Source organism: Mobula birostris, chromosome 31 (genome assembly GCF_030028105.1).
Source record: "Mobula birostris isolate sMobBir1 chromosome 31, sMobBir1.hap1, whole genome shotgun sequence".
Lineage (NCBI taxonomy): Eukaryota > Metazoa > Chordata > Chondrichthyes > Myliobatiformes > Myliobatidae > Mobula > Mobula birostris.
The window spans coordinates 8715786-8738149 of NC_092400.1; the positions used below are offsets into that span (position 1 = coordinate 8715786).

The following is a 22364-nucleotide window of genomic DNA, read 5'->3' on the forward strand; positions in this document are numbered from 1 at the left end:
ACTTCCACAGTTTTATATTCCTCTCCCCTCCTCCACAATAAAAGCCATTTTTGCATTTGCCTTCCCATTACTTGGTATACCTGTAAACTAACTTGGTATGCAAGCTTTCAACCCAGACATCCCACCTCTTCTGGAAGTTCTGGGAGTCTCCTGCAAATTGATGGTGCTACCTCCCTGAAATGAGTTTTTGCACAATGGAATGTCTGTCAACCCAAAACATTGACTTTCTTCCCACACATGCTGCTTAACTCATTGAGGTCCTCCCTTGCTTCACTGCATGTTCCAGATTCCAGCATCTGCAATCTCTTATGCCTCCAACAATCACACACTTCTGCTCTGCAGCACTTTGTGGCTCCTTTTCAGTTAAGCAACATAATCTCACACCTTCCTACATGTTACTACAACTGACAAATTTTTTTGACTGCTCACTTAATCAAGCTGTGGAGAGTGTGTCGCTGAATAGATTGCAACTTGAGAGAGACATTTTTTTTTGTTGAGCGAGGTGTCCTGTGGAGGCGTGCCTTATTCTGATTTTGGAAAGATGCTTCTATTGTGAATGGTTAGTTTAAAACTGCAGGGGTTTTTCCCATTGGTGTCCTGTTTCAAATATCCTGGATGTATAAAACAGCATGTGGAAATTGGTTGCTCCCTTCTTCCTCTGTTTAAGGCAAGACAGTTGGGAAGGTATGCTTTGTGCGCACTTTTAACTAAGTTAACTAGGTTTGAATGTACGTATGTTTGTTGAATGTTCAGATTTGTAGTTTCAGTAGCTCGGGGAACATGAACGTTTGGTTGAATTTTTACTGTTTAATAATAAAGGCATCCATTAGTCTTGCGAGACCATGGATCTGTGCCTGGAAAGTCTTCACTCTCCAGGGCACAGGTCTGGGCAAGGTTGTATGGAAGACTGGCAGTTGCCCATGCTGCAAGTCTCCCCTCTCCATGACACCGATGTTGTCCAAGGGAAGGGCATTAGGACCCATACAGCTTGGCACCAGTGTCGTCACAAAGCACTGTGTGATTAAGTGCCTTGCTCAAGGACACAACACGCCGCCTCAGCTGGGGCTCGAACTCACGACCTTCAAGTCGCATCAGATCGGATAGGAAGATGGAGCATGAGACCAAATAAGAGAAGTGAGGGATGGGAACAGTGGGGGAGGGGGTATCTCAGTGGGAGTGTTTAAAACAGTTGAATACAGACTGCAAATGGTTGGGAAACAGATTTTCATATGGCACCATATTTGTTAACGCTAGCCAACTCAAACTAACAATTTACTGCTGGTCTGTTTTTTTGTTAGCTAGTCAATCCTCCATCCATGCCAACATCTTAATTCTAATTATCTAGTTGCCTAAGCTCCTACCTTGTGCAATAGTTAAATAATATATCAGATGTAATTTTTAATGCCTTTGGAAATTTAAATACCTGTACTGTAAAATACTCAATCCTCTTTGAGAACCTGCTTGTTAAATCCCTAAGGAGCCTGATACAGATTGAGATGCAGGAGAGACTGAAGATGCTGGAAATTGGACCAATACACAAAAATGCTGGAGGAACAATATTGAGGCAAATAACCAGTCAACATTTCAGGCCAAGGCCCTTCATCAGGACTAGAAAGAAAGTCGTGGGAGCCAAAGAGTGGGAAGCGTGGATAATTGAGCAGATCATGAGGGGGGCGGGGGTGCGAGGAGTAAAGGGATCCGAAAATTAAGGTAAACAAAAGGTGCAGGAAGCAGAAGAGGAGAAGAAAAGAGAATGGTTTCAGGAAGTTATAGAAATCGATGTTGATGGCATCACATTGGAGACTACGAACATGGAATATGAGGTGTTGCTCCTCTAATCTGCATCTAGCCACAACTTGGTAGTACAGAAGGATGTGGACATGCCAGTACGGGGATGGGAAGTTCTCCCTCTGGTTCCCTACTTCCTTCCATTTATTTCATGGTCCAATGTCCTCTCCTATCAGATTCAATCTTCTTCAGTCCTTAGCTTCTTCTACCTATCACCTCCCAGCTTTTCAGATCATTCCCACTTTCCCATCTCCCTCACCTTGATACCTTCTCCTCCTCACCTGGGTTCAACTTATGCTTCACACCTCCCACCCTATTTTATACTGGCATTAAGCTCTCTTTTTCTCCCGTCCTGTTGAAGCAATCAGCTCAAAATATCAATAAAAACCAATGCATCACTATTTCTGAAGCCATCTCCCCTAACGTCCTTGTGTCAGACCATTACATCCAAGTGAATTGCCCGCCTTAATCATGTTAATTTGGCTGGTACTTTCTCTCAGATGAATGTAATAACGTTAAGCTCCTCTCTTTTTCTTCCTCAAGATTTCATCTTCCTGGAATATATTACATTCATCCAACTATAGAACATAGAACATAGAATAGTACAGCACACAGTACAGGCCCTTCGGCCCACAATGTTGTGCTGACCCTCAAACCCTGCCTCGCATATAAGCCCCCACCTTAGATTCCTCCATATACCTGTCTAGTAGTCTCTTAAACTTCACTAGTGTATCTGCCTCCACCACTGACTCAGGCAGTGCATTCCACGCACCAACCACTCTCTGAGTAAAAAACCTTCCTCTAATATCCCCTTTGAACTTCCCACCCCTTACCTTAAAGCCATGTCCTCTTGTATTGAGCAGTGGTGCCCTGGGGAAGAGGCGCTGGCTATCCACTCTATCTATCCCTCTTATTATCTTGTACACCTCTACCATGTCTCCTCTCATCCTCCTTCTCTCCAAAGAGTAAAGCCCTAGCTCCCTTAATCTCTGATCATAATGCATACTTCCTAAACCAGGCAGCATCCTGGTAAATCTCCTTTGTGCCCTTTCCAATGCTTCCACATCCTTCCTATAGTGAGGTGACCAGAACTGGACACAATACTCCAAGTGTGGCCTAACCAGAGTTTTATAGAGCTGCATCATTACATCGCAACTCTTAAACTCTATCCCTCAACTTATGAAAGCTAACACCCCATAAGCTTTCTTAACTACCCTATCCACCTGTGAGGCAACTTTCAGGGATCTGTGGACATGTACCCCGAGATCCCTCTGCTCCTCCACACTACCAAGTATCCCATCATTTACTTTGTACTCTGCCTTGGAGTTTGTCCTTCCAAAGTGTACCACCTCACACTTCTCTGGGTTGAACTCCATCTGCCACTTCTCAGCCCACTTCTGCATCCTATCAATGTCTCTCTGCAATCTTTGACAATCCTTTACACTATCTACAACACCACCAACCTTTGTGTTGTCTGCAAACTTGCCAACCCACCCTTCTACCCCCACATCCAGGTCGTTAATAAAAATCACGAAAAGTAGAGGTCCCAGAACAGATCCTTGTGGGACACCACTAGTCACAATCCTCCAATCTGAATGTACTCCCTCCACCACCACCCTCTGCCTTCTGCAGGCAAGCCAATTCTGAATCCACCTGGCCAAACTTCCCTGGATCCCATGCCTTCTAACTTTCTGAATAAGCCTACCGTGTGGAACCTTGTCAAATGCCTTACTAAAATCCATATAGATCACATCCACTACACTACCCTCATCTATATGCCTGGTCACCTCTTCAAAGAACTCTATCAGGCTTGTTAGACACGATTTGCCCTTCACAAAGTCATGCTGATTGTCCCTGATCAGACCATGATTCTCTAAATGCCTATAGATCCTATCTCTAAGAATCTTTTCCAACAGCTTTCCCACCATAGACGTAAGGCTCACTGGTCTATAATTACCCGGACTATCCCTACTACCTTTTTTGAACAAGGGAACTACATTTGCCTCCCTCCAATCCTCCGGTACCATTCCCGTGGACAACGAGGACATAAAGATCCTAGCCAGAGGCTCAGCAATCTCTTCTCTCGCCTCGTGGAGCAGCCTGGGGAATATTCCATCAGGCCCCAGGGACTTATCTCTCCTAATGTATTTTAACAACTCCAACACCTCCTCTCCCTTAATATCAGCATGCTCCAGAATATCAACCTCACTCATATTGTCCTCACCATCATCAAGTTCCCTCTCATTGGTGAATACCGAAGAGAAGTATTCATTGAGGACCTCGCTCACTTCCACAGCCTCCAGGCACATCTTCCCACCTTTATCTCTAATCGGTCCTACCTTCACTCCTGTCATCCTTTTTTTCTTCACATAACTGAAGAATGCCTTGGGGTTTTCCTTTACTCTACTCGCCAAGGCCTTCTCATGCCCCCTTCTTGCTCTTCTCAGCCCCTTCTTAAGCTCCTTTCTTGCTTCCCTATATTCCTCAATAGACCCAGCTGATCCTTGCTTCCTAAACCTCATGTATGCTGCCTTCTTCCTCCTGACTAGATTTTCCACCTCACTTGTCACCCATGCTTCCTTCACCCTACCATTCTTTATCTTCCTCACCGGGACAAACTTATCCCTTACATCCCGCAAGAGATCTCTAAACATCAACTACATGTCCATAGTACATTTCCCTGCAAAAACATCATCCCAATTCACACCCGCAAGTTCTAGCCTTATAGCCTCATAATTTGCCTTTCCCCAATTAAAAATGTTCCTGTTCTCTTTGATTCTATCCTTTTCCATGATAATTATAAAGGCCAGGGAGCGGTGGTCACTGTCCCCCAGATGCTCACCCACTGCGTGATCTGTGACCTGACCCAACTATGATGACAGATACAAAATACTTACTTAAAATCTTTTCCATTTTCTCATTTCTCATTATTAATTCCCCAAAGTCATCTTTTAAAGTAAATATTCACTGCTTAGTTATTTTCTTCCTTGTTATTTTACATGTAGAATTTCTTACTTTTTAAAAATATATTTCTTGCTCATCTAATTATATAATTTATTGGGCTGTAAGGCCCAATAAAGAGAAAGAAGAGAATCTGTCCTTAAATAAACTGTAATCTGGTGAATTCAGACTTCTCCTTTGATCACTTAAAGTTTCTTCGGTACTTGGTCAGGTTTCAGAATCAATCCATTTTATTCACTCATTTGAGAACCAGCAAGTTAGCATCACCAGTAAAATTTGTCTAATATGCTGAGTTCTAGTCCCAATGAAAGATGCTTTGAATTGTGAGTCTGCGATTGTGACTTGCTGTAGTTCGGCAATCTAAATGAAGAGAGATTTTCAACTTAACATTCCCTGTACCCTACCTGTGTTTTATTGAATTCCCAAGATCTCTGCGGGGAATCTGTGGGGACCATCGAGGCACTGACAATGTATCTAAACAAAACGAGAAGGATAAGGTAAATGAGATCATCAATCTGTATCCAAACAAAACTCAATCAATCTTATACAGTGGTCTTATTCCACAACTGTGAAATTATACATTTAATTAACAATCTTATTTCTATTAGAATTTGCAAAGTGGTCACTTTGCTATGTTAAAATTACATTCTGAACAAACACTATATTAGTACTACACTATTGTACTGTTTAAGTTTATTTCTTGTATACAACATGTTTTAAAAATTTTAAAGCAATCCTGAGAACAAGTATCATCTGAGATAGTTATCACGGTGAGTATCAGTTCAGCCATAACACACTCTAAAGTGGGTTGAAGAGGATTTATTAGATTTCCGATGAACTGAACATGACAATGGTTCCGTCTATTTTATTAGAGGCAATTACAGTCCATAATTTGAGTTACTTTCTACAATGGAAGTTTTCTTCAAATGTTTGAATATTACAAATATATGTAACTTATATGAAATATGAAAAGCACCAAGTCCACTGGGACGTATCTGAACATTTTCAAGATAAGTGTTTTGCTGTCTGCAACACATATACTTGGGTTTATTATACCTCCTTTATCATTCTTTCAACTGTAACATGTACCTCAGTTTTGTCTCCTACATAATTACAAAAATCCCACGGCACCAAATCTCAGGAGCTTTAGGTTTCATGGACCAATTTTGATGCTGGAGGAGAAAACAGCAAGAATGCTTACAGGCTAAAAGATAGTCACAGCAAAAATTATTCAGGCTTCAGTGTAGCAAATATTGTCAAAACGTTTGGAAATTATTTTTTTTTCACCTTACCCAGTGCTTAATGAGTTCTTTCTTCTTGAAAAGCTGCATCTTTTCAAAGTCATTCCTTTAAACAATGTCACAGAAATCATTAAAAATTCCTGGACACACCGAGACTTCTGTGACGAACAATCGGGCATGTTGGTAACATGTCAGACATCCCACCTCTCCCGGAAGTTCCGGGAGTCTCCCGCATTTGAACAGTGGCTCCCTGATGCCCGCAAATTATATACAATATCACAGAAATCAATTTTTTTGAGAGCGAGCGAGAGAAAGCAAGAGAGAGCGCGAGAGCAACCACGAGAAAGAGCATGCGAGCAAGAGAGAGCGCGAGCGCGAGAGAGCAAGAGCAAGCAAGCGAGTAAGAGAGAGCGCGAGCACGAGAGAGAGCAAGAGCAAGCAAGCAAGCGAGACAGCGAGTGAGAAAGCAAGTGAAAGCGCGCGAGCGAAAGCAAGCAAGAGCGCTTGAGAGTGCGCGAACGACCACGAGAGAATGTGAGCGAGGGCGCGCCATGGCAGAGTGTTCCAAAAAAAATATAAAACGTACGTCACCCCAGACTACACTAAAGTGTACCCTTGCCTAATAGGGGTCAAAGTAATGGCAGCGTTGCTCGCTGCACTGTTTGCAACAGTGACTTTTCTATTGCCCAAGGTGGGTTAAGACTGTAAAAGACATGTTCAGGTGAGTTTAACACGTGTCATTCGTTCATTAGCATAGCTAACGTTATTTAAACTAGCTGGCCAGCTGCTAAGGAGCTACTCTATTGCAGATATCCCACCTCTCCCGGAATTCTCCCGCAAATTGATGGTGCTACCTCCCTGAAATGAGCTTTTGCAGGGTGGGATGTCTGACATGTAGCACAATACTCAAGATCCGAGTGGGGGCTGGGAGGACAAGGAGTATTGCTGAGGAAGGGGCTTGTAAGAAATTTGGCATCTGGAGGAGATTGGATGGATAGGCATGACACTGGGAGAGAGAACTGAAAAAAAAAATACCAATTCCTGTGGTTCGGGTTAAGGGCTTGAATACTTAAGATAGGATGACTGGAAGATGTAGGGGGTGGAATATGGGTAGTTTTGCAGGGATGGGTTGAAGAGTCCAAGGATTTATCTAGCCCCCAAACTCACAGGCCTCTGAGGTGAGAACACCAGGATTACCATTGCATTCTTCTGGGTATGGTGTGCAATGGGTACTTTCCAAGGACACTACAATCCAAATTCCCTATAATGTGCCAAAAGAAGAACTTCAGGATGTGTTACAACACCATGTGCTACCCTGATAATGATATCTCATGTGGTGTGCAAGGGTGACTCACAACAGGATATGTCTGGTCCAATTTCGTGGTTGGAGTGATTTGATCGAGAAATGAGAGTAAACAATATTTATTCTGGTTTCAATCAATTTTCATTTGCCTAACGCTGACAAAATCAGCACCATGCAATCCAATTTCAAGGCATGTATATTCAAGATTGTTTATTGTCATTCTTTAGTACACTGGTGTAAAGGAGAACAAAATGATTGCTTCCTTGGATCTGATGCAGCATAAAAACACAATTAATATGCAGTAAATAGAAAAACCAATCCTATAAAACAAGTAATTGTTGAGTGTGGCCATATATACAGAAGATTAGACTGATTGTATGTACTGTACATTAGTGACACAAGATGCAGAATCTTAACATAAGGTGACTGACAGGAAATGATAAAGTGACAAAGTGATTCTTGGCAACAGGAACTCTTCTAGATAGCAGGGCCTATGAAAATACAGTAGGATAGTGACTGTGTCAGTGTAGGTATGAGGTGTGGAGTGTAAATGTAAAATGGTTGTGCAGGGGGTGGGGAGGGAGTGAAGGGTGCTAAGGAGCTACGGAGAGAAGTGGCTGATGTGGACGTAGTGGGCTGGGTTAATGGGTGACATTACATGGCATGACATCTAAAGCTCTTACGAACTTCTACAGATGTGTAGTGGAGAGTATATTGACTGGCTGTATCATAGCCTGCGACGGAAACACCAATGCCATGGAACGGGAGCTCCTTCAAAAAGTAGTGGATATGGCCCTCCCCACCATTGAGCACATCTACATGAAATGTTGTTGCAGGGAGGTAGCATCCATCATCAGGGTCACCCACCACCCAGGGCAGGCACTCATCTCGCTGCTGTCATCAGGAAGAAGGTAGGGGGGCCTCAGGGCTCACATCACCAGGCTCAGGTACAGTTACTACCTCTCAACCATGGGCTTTTGAACCAAAGGGGATAACTTCACTTAACTTCACTTGCCCCATCACTAAACTATTCTTACAATGGAACGACTTTCAAGGACTCCTCCTCTCGCTCTCGATATTTATGGCTTATTTATTTATTATTATTATTTTGTTCTTTTTGTATTTGCAGAGTTTGTTATCTTTTGCAAACTAGTTGAATGCCCGTTGGTTTGATCATTCATTGATTCAAAGTTCAAAGTTTAAAGTATATTTATTATAGAAGTATGTATAGATTATACAACCTTGAGATTCGTCCCCTTACAGACTGCCACAAAGTAAAGAAACCCCAAAAGATTCTCTTTAAAAAAAGACCGTCAAACACCCAATGCGTTGAGAGGAAAGAAAAGCAAATCATGCAAACAATAAAAGTAAGCAAATAGCATCAGAAGTGGAGTTTTACAAAAGACACGAAGCCAGGCATCCCCGCAGCCAGAGCAGTCTACAGCCTCAGTTCATCACAGAGCTAAGTAAAAGTCACGATACCACAGACACGAAGCCAGGCATCACTGCGGCCAAAGCAAGTACAGCTTCGGTTCAGCACAGAGCTGAGTAAACGCCGCAGGGCAACAAGCAGAACTGAGCAGAACCGGACCTCGCCTTGCCTCTGGTCCCGACACCCTGACCTTTTCAATCTGGCCCGGTGCTTAAATCAGGTCATTCCTTGCTCTGAAGCCCTCATACTCGACCTTTTCAATTCAGCCTGGCACTTAAATCGATCAGACTTTGGGACTTTCCATGGTCTCAGGGACCCTTCGACTCTGCTTCGACCCTACCGACCCCATCCCCTTGCCTCGACCATGTCTCACCTCTGCTCCCCTCTCCACTGTTAGCAGTGATCATTCTCAATAAAGTGCTATTAATAGTTTTCTTTGTTTTATTTTTTGCTGCTGGTAAGTAGCCACTGGGCATCACCATCTTAAACAGTTTCTGTTATAGTTATTATTCTATTGATTTATTGACTATGCCTGCAAGAAAATGAATCTGTAAATGGTGACATATATATACTCTGATAATAAATTTACATTGAACTTTGAACTTCTGAGGCATTGATCAGCCTGACGGGTTGGGGAAGTAACTGTTTTTGAGTCTAGTGGTCTTGGTGTTGAAGCTACTGAGGAAGCAAGCAGCACTACATTAGGTCAGGACTTTTCTATCTTACTGATACCCTCTAGATTCGTGTACTGCCTGTATTAGAGACAGAAAACTTGCCCAGAGGAAAGCTAATAGCCCCTGATGTGGATGTGAGATTTCCTCTGGAAAACATTATAATGCTCATAACAACGTAAAATGGCATCAATTATTCAAAGTACATCAGGATTTAGCAGTTGGGTGCAACTGCAATAACACTCAAGAAAATCACATCATCTAGGACAACATTATTCACTTAATTAACATCCTACTCTTCAATACGTATTCCCCTCACTTTCACTCAGCATGACCTGTGAGTATGCGAATCGCAATCTGGAACGCGTGGTTAACCGCACCTCCCCAAACTCATGGCATCTACTGCCTAGAAGAACAAGGGGAGCAGGTGCATGAGGAATCCACTTCCCCCAAGTTCTCCTTCACATCACAGACAATCCCCACCTGGATACTAATCCCCATTTTTTCAGCTCCTGCAGCAGCTTCTCCATAAAGTGTCAATTTAAAAAAAGATTTTATGAAGTAGGAGTAGGAAATACTCAGCCACTCAAGCCTGCTCCAGCATTTAATAAAATTGCAGCTGACCTGACTGTAACCACAACTCCGCTTCCCACTATACCCATAGCAATCTTTCACCATCTTTCTTTCCTAAGTATATCTCTGCTTTAAAAATATTCAAAGTCTCTCAAAACATCAACACCTTTGGAATCAGAGCCCAAAGAGAACAAAAAAAAGTGTCTCATCACTAGGCTAAATAGCTTATCCCTTGCTTCTCAAGTTACCACTAGCTCTAGATTCTCCTACAAGAGGAACTTTCCTGTCAAGACTCTTCCGGATCTTATTTGTTTCAATCAAGTTACCCCCTCTTCATCTGCTAAACTCCAGTGGATACAAGCCTAGGCTGCTGATCCTTTCCTCATACAACAATCTCTCCATTCCATGTATCAAACTAGAGAGCCTTCTCAGAATGACTTCCACTGCATTAAGACACTTTTGTAAATAAGGAAACCAATAATACGCACAAAACCTCAGATGTGGTCTCTCCAGTTCTCTCCAAATGTGAAATATTAACCTTCTCATTTTCGTGTTCAATTCCTCTAGTAATAACAGCAGTTTTCCCAACTAGCTGCAGTGCCTGTACGTATGCACAAGGACACACAGACTCCTCTCAAAGCAAAACCCACCACCATGTTCTTCTGATAAGAATCATTGATAGACACGGTCTTTTAAGCTTCGCCAGTGGTGCTGCACCCTGAATTTAAGAAAGCAGAACCAACTGAAAACGGAGAAAGTATCTTAAGAGTGCCTAACAAGCTTTCTTAAATTTTCTCAATCGATGTCCATATGCTTACCATTTACCATACGCTATGTGGTAAATGAAAAACGTATGGATATTTAGTTGGGATTTTGCATGCAGCTAATGCACAGAGATTGGTTTAATATTCAAACAGAGATCCCACCTGTTTCAGGCAGAGTCTGCTCTAATACTAGCTTTCTGTTTTCCACAAATATGGATGCAATGTAAAGTAGAATCAAAGATCACAGTATTTTCTCTATCTCATTTATTCACTTTACTTTGCCTTATTTATGTTCCTCTAGTCAAAGCATTTATTACAGCTTCTTAATTTCTCATAAAATTACTACCAAGCATTTTTCAAACTTGAGTTCAATATTAAATCAATTTATCTAAACAAAGTACAAAGTATTTCATTTATAAAATTCATTTCTAAAATAATGCTTCAGAGACTACAAGAAAAATTACTGTTTTAGTCAGGTACCAAGGAGAATAAGTCCTCATAAAGTTTACCTTGTAAACATTTGGTAGCTGATATTAACATTGTAACAACTAAATCAAACAGCACTCCACTGAACTGCTTGCTCAGACGGTTAGCTTTAATAAAATCTTTAAAAATTGCCATATGGTGCTGTTTTGAATGCAAATAATTATAACTTGCAGTGCAATAACCATACACAGAAAATTCTTGACAGCAACCTAGCCTGATTTTTGTGTCTGTGTGCTTGACTGTAGTGCCAATGTTTAACATATAAATTATTCAATAACAATTTACCAGGTATTTGCAATAAAGCAAGACCCCAATCATAATATGATGAGGTTCAATTTGAACTAGTCCCATCTAGCTGAAGCCACTTGAAATGAAACAGTTCAAGAACTTACGGCCTCCCTTTTTGACTCAACCTAATCAGATTGATTATGATTTTGAGGCCAGAATTGTCCTTAAAAATGTGTCCTGTGCTTTGCTATTCTATCCTGTTTACAGTTACTGTTCTATAGATTGGGTAAGTATGCCCGCAGGAAAATGAATCTCAGGGTTGTATGTGGTGACATACGTGTACTCTGATAATAAATTTTACTTTGAACTTTGGACTTTGAACTTTGAAGTCAGAGCTGAGTAACTATAGCTTCTTCCCAAGCAGGAGAGGACAATTTCCTGAAAACTAAGCTTGGTTCCCAATTTCTGTGAAGGGAGGATTACAATCCAGTTGTTCTTGATTGTAAACTGCTGGGAAATGTGCTCTTCAGACTCCAACGATGACTCTCAATGGTCAGTTTTAATGTTAGACAACATGTGGTGTCTCATCAATGCTTTTCTTCTTTTTTAATTTTATCTTTTTATTTGGATAAGGTATTTGCAAGTAATAAACAAACTTTTTTTTTACATATATAACCTTTTCAATTTTATGTGAGTAAATCTATATTAATTTGTACATTCACAAGTGCACATTGAGATAATATAGAAAATAATAATGCACTCAAATAGATGTTTATGTTCAATTGTAATTCCACTCTATTAAACTAAATAATGATAATAGTTGTTATAAAAAATATTAATAATAGTGGTTGAATACTAATTTTCATGTATCTCTTCTGGTCCATTTCTTTCTGGTCCAAAATTTCCCCAGATCTTTTCTTTACTTGCGTTAATTCCACATTTTCCAAAAAAAAGAACAGTAACCATTCAAGCCAAGGGTGCTTACATTAACACTATTACTATGTTGGTGAGACAAACAGTATAATCCATTAGGAGAGTCATCTAAAGTCTGCTCACTCTGGGGTTATAAATTCAATCCATTTATTCCAAACATGATAAAAATTTTCCTTTTGAATTCTCAGAGAGTAGGTTATCTTTTCCATTTTAAGTATTTCCAAAATGATCTCATGCCAATCTTCTAATGTAGGTGATGTTGGATTTAACCACTTTCTGGTGACTGATTTCTTCCTTGCTGCTAAAAGGGCCTGCAACAGCTTTATATCTTTCTTCTGTTCCAAAAACAATACATGCCCCAAGCAGACAGTCTCAAAGTCCAGAGGTATCTGAGTCTTAAATACCTTAACTAATGTTCTGTGTATACCTTCCTAATATAAACTTAATTTAGGGCAATCCCAAAAAATATGGAAATAATTTGCCTCCTTGGAGCCACACCTTCTCCAACACTCATCAGTGCTTTTCATGGAAAGATAGTAAGCAGCATGCTGAAGTCCCAGCTGTTACTAAAAGCCAACCCTGCCGCTCCAAAAAAAGCACACATGATGGCTTTGTTTCGTCTACTCCTGCTGCAGAATTAAATATTTCTGTGTAACAGTGGTCCAATAGACATCACTATAACTACTAAGAATATTCATTTTGCCACCCGAGCAAAAGAAATGAAGAGTCAAGGAAATATAAACAGGAGAAAATCTGCAGATGCTGGAAATCCAAAGCAACACACACAAAATGCTGGAGAACTCAGCAGGCCAGGCAGCGTCTATGGAAGAGAGGAAACACTCTGACCGAGACCCTTCATCAGGACTGGAGAAAAAAGATGAGGTCCGAGAAAGAGGGTGGGGGCATGAAATACAAGGTAGTAGGTGAAACTGGGGGGGGGGGGGGGTGAATAAAGAGCTGGGAAGTCAATTGGCGGAAGAGATAAAGGGCTGGAGAAGGGGGTATCCGCTAGGAGAGGACAGAAAGCCATGGAAGAAAGGGAAGGGGGGGAGCACCAGAGGGAGGTGATGGGTAGGTAAGGAGATAATGTGAGAGAGGGAAATGGGAATGGTGAAGGAGAGGGGGGTGCTATTACTAGAAATTTGAGAAATCGATGGTCATGCCATCAGCTTGGAGGCTACCCAGACGGAATATAATGTATGGCCTTATCGTGGCAGAAGCAGAGGCCATGGACAGACATGTTGGAATGGGAATAGGAGGTAGTATTAAAATGGGTGGCCACTGGGAGATCCGACTTTTTCTGGCGGACAGAGCATAGGTGCTCGGCAAAGCAGTCTCCCAGTCTATGTCGAGTCTCATCAATATACAGCAGGCCACACCGGGAACACCAGATACAGTAGATAACCCTGAAAGACTCACACGTGAAGTGTCACCTCACCTGGAAGGACTGTTTGGGGCCCTGAATGGTAGTGAGGGAGGTGCTGTAGGGGCCGGTGTAGCACTTGTTCCGCTTGCGAGGATAAGTGCCAGGAAGAAGATCAGTGGAGAGGGACAAGTAAACATGGGAATCGTGTTGGGAGCAATCCCTGTGGAGAGCAGAAAGTGGGGGGAAGGGAAAGATGTGGTTGGTGGTGGGAACCCATTGGAGATGGTGGAAGGAATGAAGGAAATGTTATAGTATTCAGTTACCTACTGGAAATCCAGCTTGTGACGTCCACTAACAAGAAGCTCCAAAATAAAGGAGAGTTGTAGTGGTGTGAATTTGCCTTTGAGCAACTACTGAAGTAGTTGCTTAACTTTCACTGAATGCAGGGCTACGATTAACGAACAGAATTAGTGAGCTGAGAAAGCCACTGACCTGATCAATGAGCCAAGCATTATCAATTATCAACCCAGAATAAGTTCACTGCTGCTGTGAAATCTTACATTTCTTGCATGCATCTATTTTTACAAAACCTGTACTTTTTCCCAAACTTTTGAAAATTTTTCGACCGGAAGTGTAAACATGGTTCCTTTTCCACAGTTGCTGCCTGGCCCTAAAATATACTCCAAACACATTTTATTTTTTTTACTAAGGGTTAAAATCACACAATGAAAGTCTACTCCGCTGACAATAGCATCATTTTCAACGTTCTGCCTGCTTCCAACATATAAAATTAAAAAAAGAGTCCTTCCCTCCTGACTTATAAAAGTTTCATCTGAAGAATTCAAACTTCACTCTGAAATTTCTCTTACTGACAGGAGACGTTGACTGAATCACTAACTATCTGTCAGTTCCGCTTCCTTGTTGCAATCTGAAAGCTAAACACTGTTTTGGAAAAACCAAGCTGCTTCTGAGCAATAAAAGGAACAATGTGTGCAAAGAATTAAAATGTTAAGATGCCATTCAAACTCATGTGATGGACACTATCACTGACAATCTTGAGAAAACTTAACCTTGCCTCTATTTAATAGCAACAATTTATGCACTGTTTTACTTGGAGATACAGCCAGTTCTCGCTAAAGATAACAACAAAAATGAAGGAAATATTACTGCCTCTTGAGCATAGATTGAATACTGAGTGAATGTTTTCCATTGTTATAGTTTTTAAAACCACAAAAAAATGCACATGATTTGGTTAAGTCCTGATGAAGGGTCTCAGCCTGAAACGTCGACTGTTTACTCTTTTCCATAGATGCTGCCTGACCTGCTGAGTTTCTCCAGCATTTTGTGTGCATTGCTTTGGATTTCCAGCTTCTGTGCAGATTTTCTCATGCTTGTGATAATTTGGATAATGAGCACATTCCACAGAACAAATTAGCACCTCCAGTAAAATCGTTCTGAATTCGTGACAATGAGAACATGTTAGCCTAGAAACTGGAGCACGAAGAAGGGTCTCAGCTCGAAACGTCGACTGTCTATTCATGTCCATAGATGCTGCCTGACCTGCTGAACTCCTCCAGTATTTTGTGAGTGGTTCATGAAACACAGAGTTTTGTTTAGAATTGCAGGAATGTTGTTTTGTGAAGGTTTAATACAAAATCAATCACTTTCAGTAGAGTTCCATCCATTGCAAAATTGGACCAGTTTCTTTCGGCTTAACACTACTGACATTTACCCTCTATCTGCCCTGTACATGCTACTACCAACCTATAGAATGATCACTATATCTTACTGACAGGGTTGCAGCAACAGTGTGCAACCTACAATCCATTTTAACTTCCATTAAAACAGGAAAGCAAATCCCAAAGCCAATTACCATTGAGAAATGAATTAGAGGGTGTCCACTATAAAATCAAGGTAATGATGCATGCCTTGACAATGGCAGCAGGATATTTGGTGCGCTGTGTATTTCAGACTGCACTGCTGAGCCTCAGAATGCCTATTCAGCTGTGTACAGCAGAGACAGACGTGTTAATGTCTGTAATCTGGTGATTCCATGCCTTGAAGTCACTTTGGTCATTTGAATCATGTGACACAATCTGTGTTGTCCTTTGGGGGACTAAGAGTGTTGGTGGTGTGGTCAGACGTAACTAAGACTAGTATCCCATTTCCCCTTGACTTTCCTCCTCTCAATGGCAGATCCTTATGGTGTTCTACTACATCTACCGTCCGTGTGGGTTTGAATGTCAGGCTAGTAACTCGGCCTCGTAAAAAGCAGTCAACAAAATGCTACAGAAACAGCAAGGTGGCTGCCCAATGCACCACAAGCGTGGAGAGGAATATTATATGTTTAAGTATTTGAACAAATGTCTCATTGTTAACAAGGACCAGTAAGCAAGCTGCTTAAAAGGACATATGGATTACCTGCTTTTTTCAATAGGTTTCAATAGGTACATTCAATGTCAGAGAAATGTATACAATATATATCCCAAAATTCTTTTTCTTTTGACTGTAGCCAAGACAAGAGGTCATCTAGAATTATATAAAACATTAATTAGGCCACAGAAAAAATGTGAAAGCGCTAAAGAGGGTGTAGATTCATTTTACAAGGAAGCTGCTGGCTCTGGAAGTACATAGAACCATAGAACACTACAGCACAGTACAGGCCCTTCGGCCCTCAATGTTGTGCCAACCCATATAATCCCCGTAACCCTCTATTTTTCTTTCTAATTAGTTATGACACAAGATTTTCTAGTCTTGGGTGTTTCCTTTGGAAAAATGGAGGCTCAAGGGTGATGTAACTTAAGTATATAAAATTACAAGAACCCTATCCTTTAAGGGACTTAGACTTAATTTGTAGAAGGGCTTATTAGAGGAAATGGCTACTTATATATAAAAAAACATTATTTTAGCTTACAGTTTTATATAAATATATAGTGTAAATAAAATCAGTCCAAAAATACAATATCCTTGAAATTATCCAACAGAAGTACAATAATCTCAATGTTGTCCTGTTCTCCATCATTCTGAGTCATACTGGCCCTGTCAGGATTGCTAGTAGGAAGGACCGTGTGCTATTACAAAGTCAGGAGATCCCACCGACACACTGAGTTCCATGGGTGAATTGAATGATCCATTCAATACAAGGAAATACCTGATGATTTTAAACAAATATTTTGTGCCTGAAACACAATAAACGCCCAAGAAATATTGAGGCAACCAAGATCTAATAAAAGGGGATAAATTAAAATTATTAGTATAAATCATGAAGAAATGAACGGACCCGATGGCCTAATTCCTGGGGTTTTAGAGTAAGCAGCCACACAGATTATTACTAATGACCTTGCAAAGTCCTCTAGATTCCAAAAGGACCTTCATGGGTTGAAAAGCGGCAAATGCAACATCATTATTCCTGAAAAGAGTGAATGAAGATATTGGGACATGTCAACTCACTAGTCTGCCATTAGTTGTTGAGAAAACACTGGAACCTATTATCAAAGGAGTTGAGGCACAGCAGCATGCTTTTATGAGGGAAAGAAGTCGAAAAACAATTTCTTAAGAATGCAAATGGCTGTTAGAGTGGATGAAGTCTCCTTTTTCAAGGATGCAACAGGCAGGGCAGATAATGGGAGAGCCAATGGATGTATAATATTGATTTTTTAAAAGCACTTGATAAGATGAAACATGAAAGGTTACATAAAATAATTGCACACTAGGTTGAGTGAAATTATTTGCAAGGATAAAGAACTGATTTATCACTGTAAACTGAGAAATGGGCCACTCTCCAATTAGAAGGATGTTATTAGTGAGAGGTTCATAATGATCAGTACTGACGCTTCAAAAACTTATAATCTATGTTAATGACTCAGATGAAATGGTTGAGTGCAAGGCAACCAATTGCTAACAGCACAAAGCTAAATACAGAAGTGTGCGATAAGGGTCTGCAAGGTGAAAGTCTCTAGTTAATTGAGCAACATGAAGGAAACAAATGGAGCATGATGGAAGGGGAAATGAGGGTATTAATTTTAGTTGGAGGAATAGAAAAATAAAATCTTTTTTAGATGATGAACAATGTGCTCAGAGGGACCGGGTGACCAGATGTATGAACTACTGAAAGCTAGTATGTTGTGTAAAAGAAAGAATTAGATTTTAGTAGTGCCTCTCACAATCTCAAGGCACTTTACAACCAATATAGCTCATTTCGGATTTAATGCAGCCATTGCTGCGATGTAGGAAATTTCCCAGACTGAGCTGATGCTTCCATGGACTTGTAATTCCCTATCTTTATATTCCCTTGTACTACCTCAATGCACGGTTGTAATGAAGTGATCTGCATGGATGGCATGCAAAACAAAGTTTTTCCACTGGTAAGCATTACAATAATAAACCAATTTATTACCACAGTGATTTGTCTAGGCTAATCTAGCAGCAGCTTCCTAACCTGAACCTCTAATTAGACAAGGCTAATAGCTGTAATGAGAAGCTGCAGTTTCCCCTGAAAATCAGCCCCATCCTCCCTTGCAAATATATTGCTGTCCCTTCATGTTCATTGTACATAAATCCTGGAACTCCACACTCAACAGAATTGTGAAGGACTGTGGCAGCTCAAGGATATGGCTCACCATCAGTTTGGCATGGGCAATTTAATGTGTCAATATATGTTGCCTGCAATGCCTGTAACCCAAAAGATGAATCAGAAGAATTCTCTCCTGCCATTGTGAGAAGTAGCCTGCTGGTGGCGTAGTGGCATCAGCGCTGGACTTCGGAGCGAAGGCTCCCAAGTTCGAATCCAGCCGGCTCCCTTGCAAGCTTTCCATCTGTGCTGGTAATAGATCATATAAAATCCTACCTTCCAGCTACATTGCACCCTTTCCAGTTCACCTACTGTTCAAACTGGTCCAAAATGATGATGCCATTGCCTCGGCCCTCCACTACGTCTTGTCCCTAGAGAACGATACCTCATGCTTCAGGATGTTGTTTATTGAATTCAGCTCAGCGTTTTAACCTGATCATCCATCAGAGGCTGGTGGGTAAATTGTCCTCATTGGGACTCAGCATTCCTCTCTGTAACTGGACCTTGGACTTCTTGATGGAAAGACCCCAGTGGAGATGCATGTGCAGAGAGTTCGTACGAGGTGTGGTGAGCTGGAATGGGCTGTGTGCTACTGAACACTGTTATGTGACATCAGGATTCCACACTGGCTGGCAGGCAAATGAAGGCTTCAGCAGGAATTGTCAGCGCCTGTCCCGTGTATAGTCAGAGCCTTTTGTCTCTCTCGTCATCACCTGTTCAATGTGATGGAAGCTCTCTCTCTCTACCTGCATGGCTTTCCACAAACCAGAGATTTCTCTCCACTGACAAACTCAGTGGTGATCACAGAGATGGAGGGCGGGGGGGAGGAAGACAGCAGCTACGATCACCTTCAGCAAAAGGTAATAAATGTAGCTATAGGAACCAAGAAGTCCACCAATACACTGATGAGGTGCTGCCTGAACACTAACCTGTACTCAGTTTGCTTTGTGTTTTAAGTATCTGTAAACATATACACACGGAGCCGTTGGACTTAATTTCAGGGCACAGGTAAGTAACAGGGATACTAAGCCGTATCTCAATGCTGAGTAGTGTGATGACAAACCAAGTTATCAGACGATTGATGCTAATGAGAGAGGTAAGGGAGACAATGGAGAGACATTCAAAATGTTAATGAGAGAGGAGAGAGATAACAGAAAAGAAACGCAATTCAGAATATTGACAGACCGGTTGCTTTGAACCTGAACTGTTTGAAGTTTGATGGACAGGCGATACCCTAGCAGGGGGATAAAAAGAACAGGTTCGCAAAGGTACGATCGGTGGGAACCTGGTGTGTGTGTCCACCCTTGCCTGGGTGCCGGGTTCACCGCGGAAGAACGGTTGTATCCAGAACGGAGGGGTCACAGTTGGTGACCACAGCGGGATAGAAGACATAAAATGGTCCACCCGAAACCAACTGCGAAGAACATCAAAGGTCTGCCTGAATCTCTCTCTCCAACTGCACAACAGCGATTACTGCGAACTGTACTGAACTCTGCGTCACTTAAGACTGATCATTTTACCCCTAGACTGCGATGGAGCTTGGTTTGATTCCTATTACTCTAGTTCTGTATACATGTGTGTATTATCATTCATAACCTGTTGCATTTATATCCTTACGATTAGAGTACTGTGTTACTTATTTCTTTAATAAAACTTCATTAGTTCCTAGTAATCCAGACTCCAATGAGTGGTTCATTTCTGCTGGTTTGGCAACCCAGTTTGGGGTACATAACAGTAGCTACACTGCCCGACACGAGCCCTCGTAGGCAGCTTCTGCACCTCAAGTTTTGTTAGTGCTCCCATTCCTGAGGATAGATTTTGAGCATTAACTGAGGCACAGTGTATAGACAGAATCAGAAGTTAGGGTTCACCTGAAGTTAGCAGCATGTTTACACAAAGCATGTATATATAAGATGGTAATATCTATTACTTAAACACTGAGCCATCATTTCAGCGTTTGATTTCAGTTTGAATTAAATCAATTGATCTCTTTCTACTGCCTCTGAGCATCATTTATTAAATGAGTCGATAAAATAAAAATTAAATAAACATTTGCCTAGTGTTTAGTGCACATTTATTTTAATTCATTTACTGAATAGACTACAGGGATATCAAATTACCAGCTAAGTACCTAAAGGATAAATCTATCCAATTGTAGTCATCATTAAGATGAAAGGGTTAAGCACCATCGACTGCCTCCATTATCTCCAATTTGATTGCTACTTACACATTTGTTCTAAAACGCCATATCTTTTTCTTCTAACAGTTTTTCTCCTTTTATGTTCCTATGACTTCTTACTTGTTAAAATTAACTGGAAATGGGCATGCTCAGGTGGGAAACAAACTGGTGCAAAAGTACAGGAGACCTGCTTAAAAGCTCTTAAGGCTGGTTAGACATGACTTACAATGCACAAAGCCATATTAACTGCCCCAATAACTCCCTGTCTATTCAAATACTTAGATATAAGACCATAAGACAAAGGAGCAGAAGTAGGCCATTCGGCCCATCGAATCTGCTCCGCCATTTTATCATGAGCTGATCCATTCTCCCATTTAGGCCCACTCCCCCGCCTTCTCACCATAACCTTTGATGCCCTGGCTACTCAGATACCTATCAATCTCTGCCTTAAATGACTTGGCCTCCACTGCCGCCTGTGGCAACAAATGCCATAGATTCACCACCCTCTGGCTAAAAAAATTTCTTCCCATTTCTGTTCTGAAAGGGCGCCCTTCAATCCTGAAGTCATGCCCTCTCGTACTAGACTCCCCCATCATGGGAAACAACTTTGCCACATCCACTCTGTCCATGCCTTTTAATATTCGAAATGTTTCTATGAGGTCTCCCCTCATTCTTCTAAACTCCAAGGAATACAGTCCAAGAGCGGACAAACGTTCCTCATATGTTAACCCTCTCATTCCCGGAATCATTCTCGTGAATCTTCTCTGTACCTTCTCCAACGTCAGCACATCCTTTCTTAAATAAGGAGACCAAAACTGCCCACAGTACTCCAAGTGAGGTCTCACCAGCGCCTTATAGAGCCTCAACATCACATCCCTGCTCCTATACTCTATTCCTCTAGAAATGAATGCCAACATTGCATTCGCCTTCTTCACTACTGACTCAACCTGGAGGTTAACTTTAAGGGAATCCTGTACGAGGACTCCCAAGTCCCGTTGCATCTCAGAACTTTGAATTCTTTCCCCATTTAAATAATAGTCTGCCCATTTATTTTTTCTGCCAAAGTGCATAACCATACACTTTCCAACATTGTACTTCATTTGCCACTTCTCTGCCCATTCTTCCAATCTATCCAAGTCTCTCTGCAGACTCTCCGTTTCCTCAGCACTACCGGCCCCTCCACCTATCTTCGTATCATCAGCAAACTTAGCCACAAAGCCATCTATTCCATAATCCAAATCGTTGATGTACAATGTAAAAAGAAGTGGCCCCTACACTGATCCCTGTGGAATACCACTGGTAACCGGCAGCCAACCAGAATAGGATCCCCTTATTCCCACTCTCTGTTTCCTGCCAATCAGCCAACGCTCTATCCACGTATGTAACTTTCCTGTAATTCCATGGGCTCTTATCTTGTTAAGTAGCCTCATGTGCGGCACCTTGTCAAAGGCCTTCTGAAAATCCAAATATACAACATCCACTGCATCTCCCTTGTCTAGCCTACTGGTAATTTCCTCAAAAAATTGTAATAGGATTGTCAGGCAGGATTTTCCTTTAAGGAATCCATGCTGAGTTCTACCTATCTTGTCATATGCCTCCAGGTACTCTGTAACCTCATCCTTGACAATCGACTCCAACAACTTCCCAACCACTGACGTCTGGTGCCTTAGAATACCTTCCAAAACTTTCCCACTACTGATGGCAGGCTCACCAGTCTATAACTTCCTGGCTTATTCTTACAGCCTTTCTTAAACAACATAACAACATTAGCTATCCTCTGATCCTCCAGCACTTCACAGGAGGCTAAGGATGTGTTAAATATCTCTGTGAGGGCCCCTGCAGTTTCTGCACTAGTCTCCCACGGGGTCA

General features: G+C 41.5%; 1 protein-coding gene across 1 annotated transcript in view; it reads right to left on the bottom strand.

The window, feature by feature from the left end:
- Positions 1–22364, bottom strand: part of ksr2 (kinase suppressor of ras 2) — a 361347-nt gene that overhangs the window by 131853 nt on the left and 207130 nt on the right. Inside the window, exon 6 of the mRNA XM_072247505.1 lies at positions 5154–5223. Within this exon, the coding sequence (XP_072103606.1) occupies positions 5154–5223 (70 nt within the window). The remainder of the gene's footprint in view (positions 1–5153; positions 5224–22364) is intronic.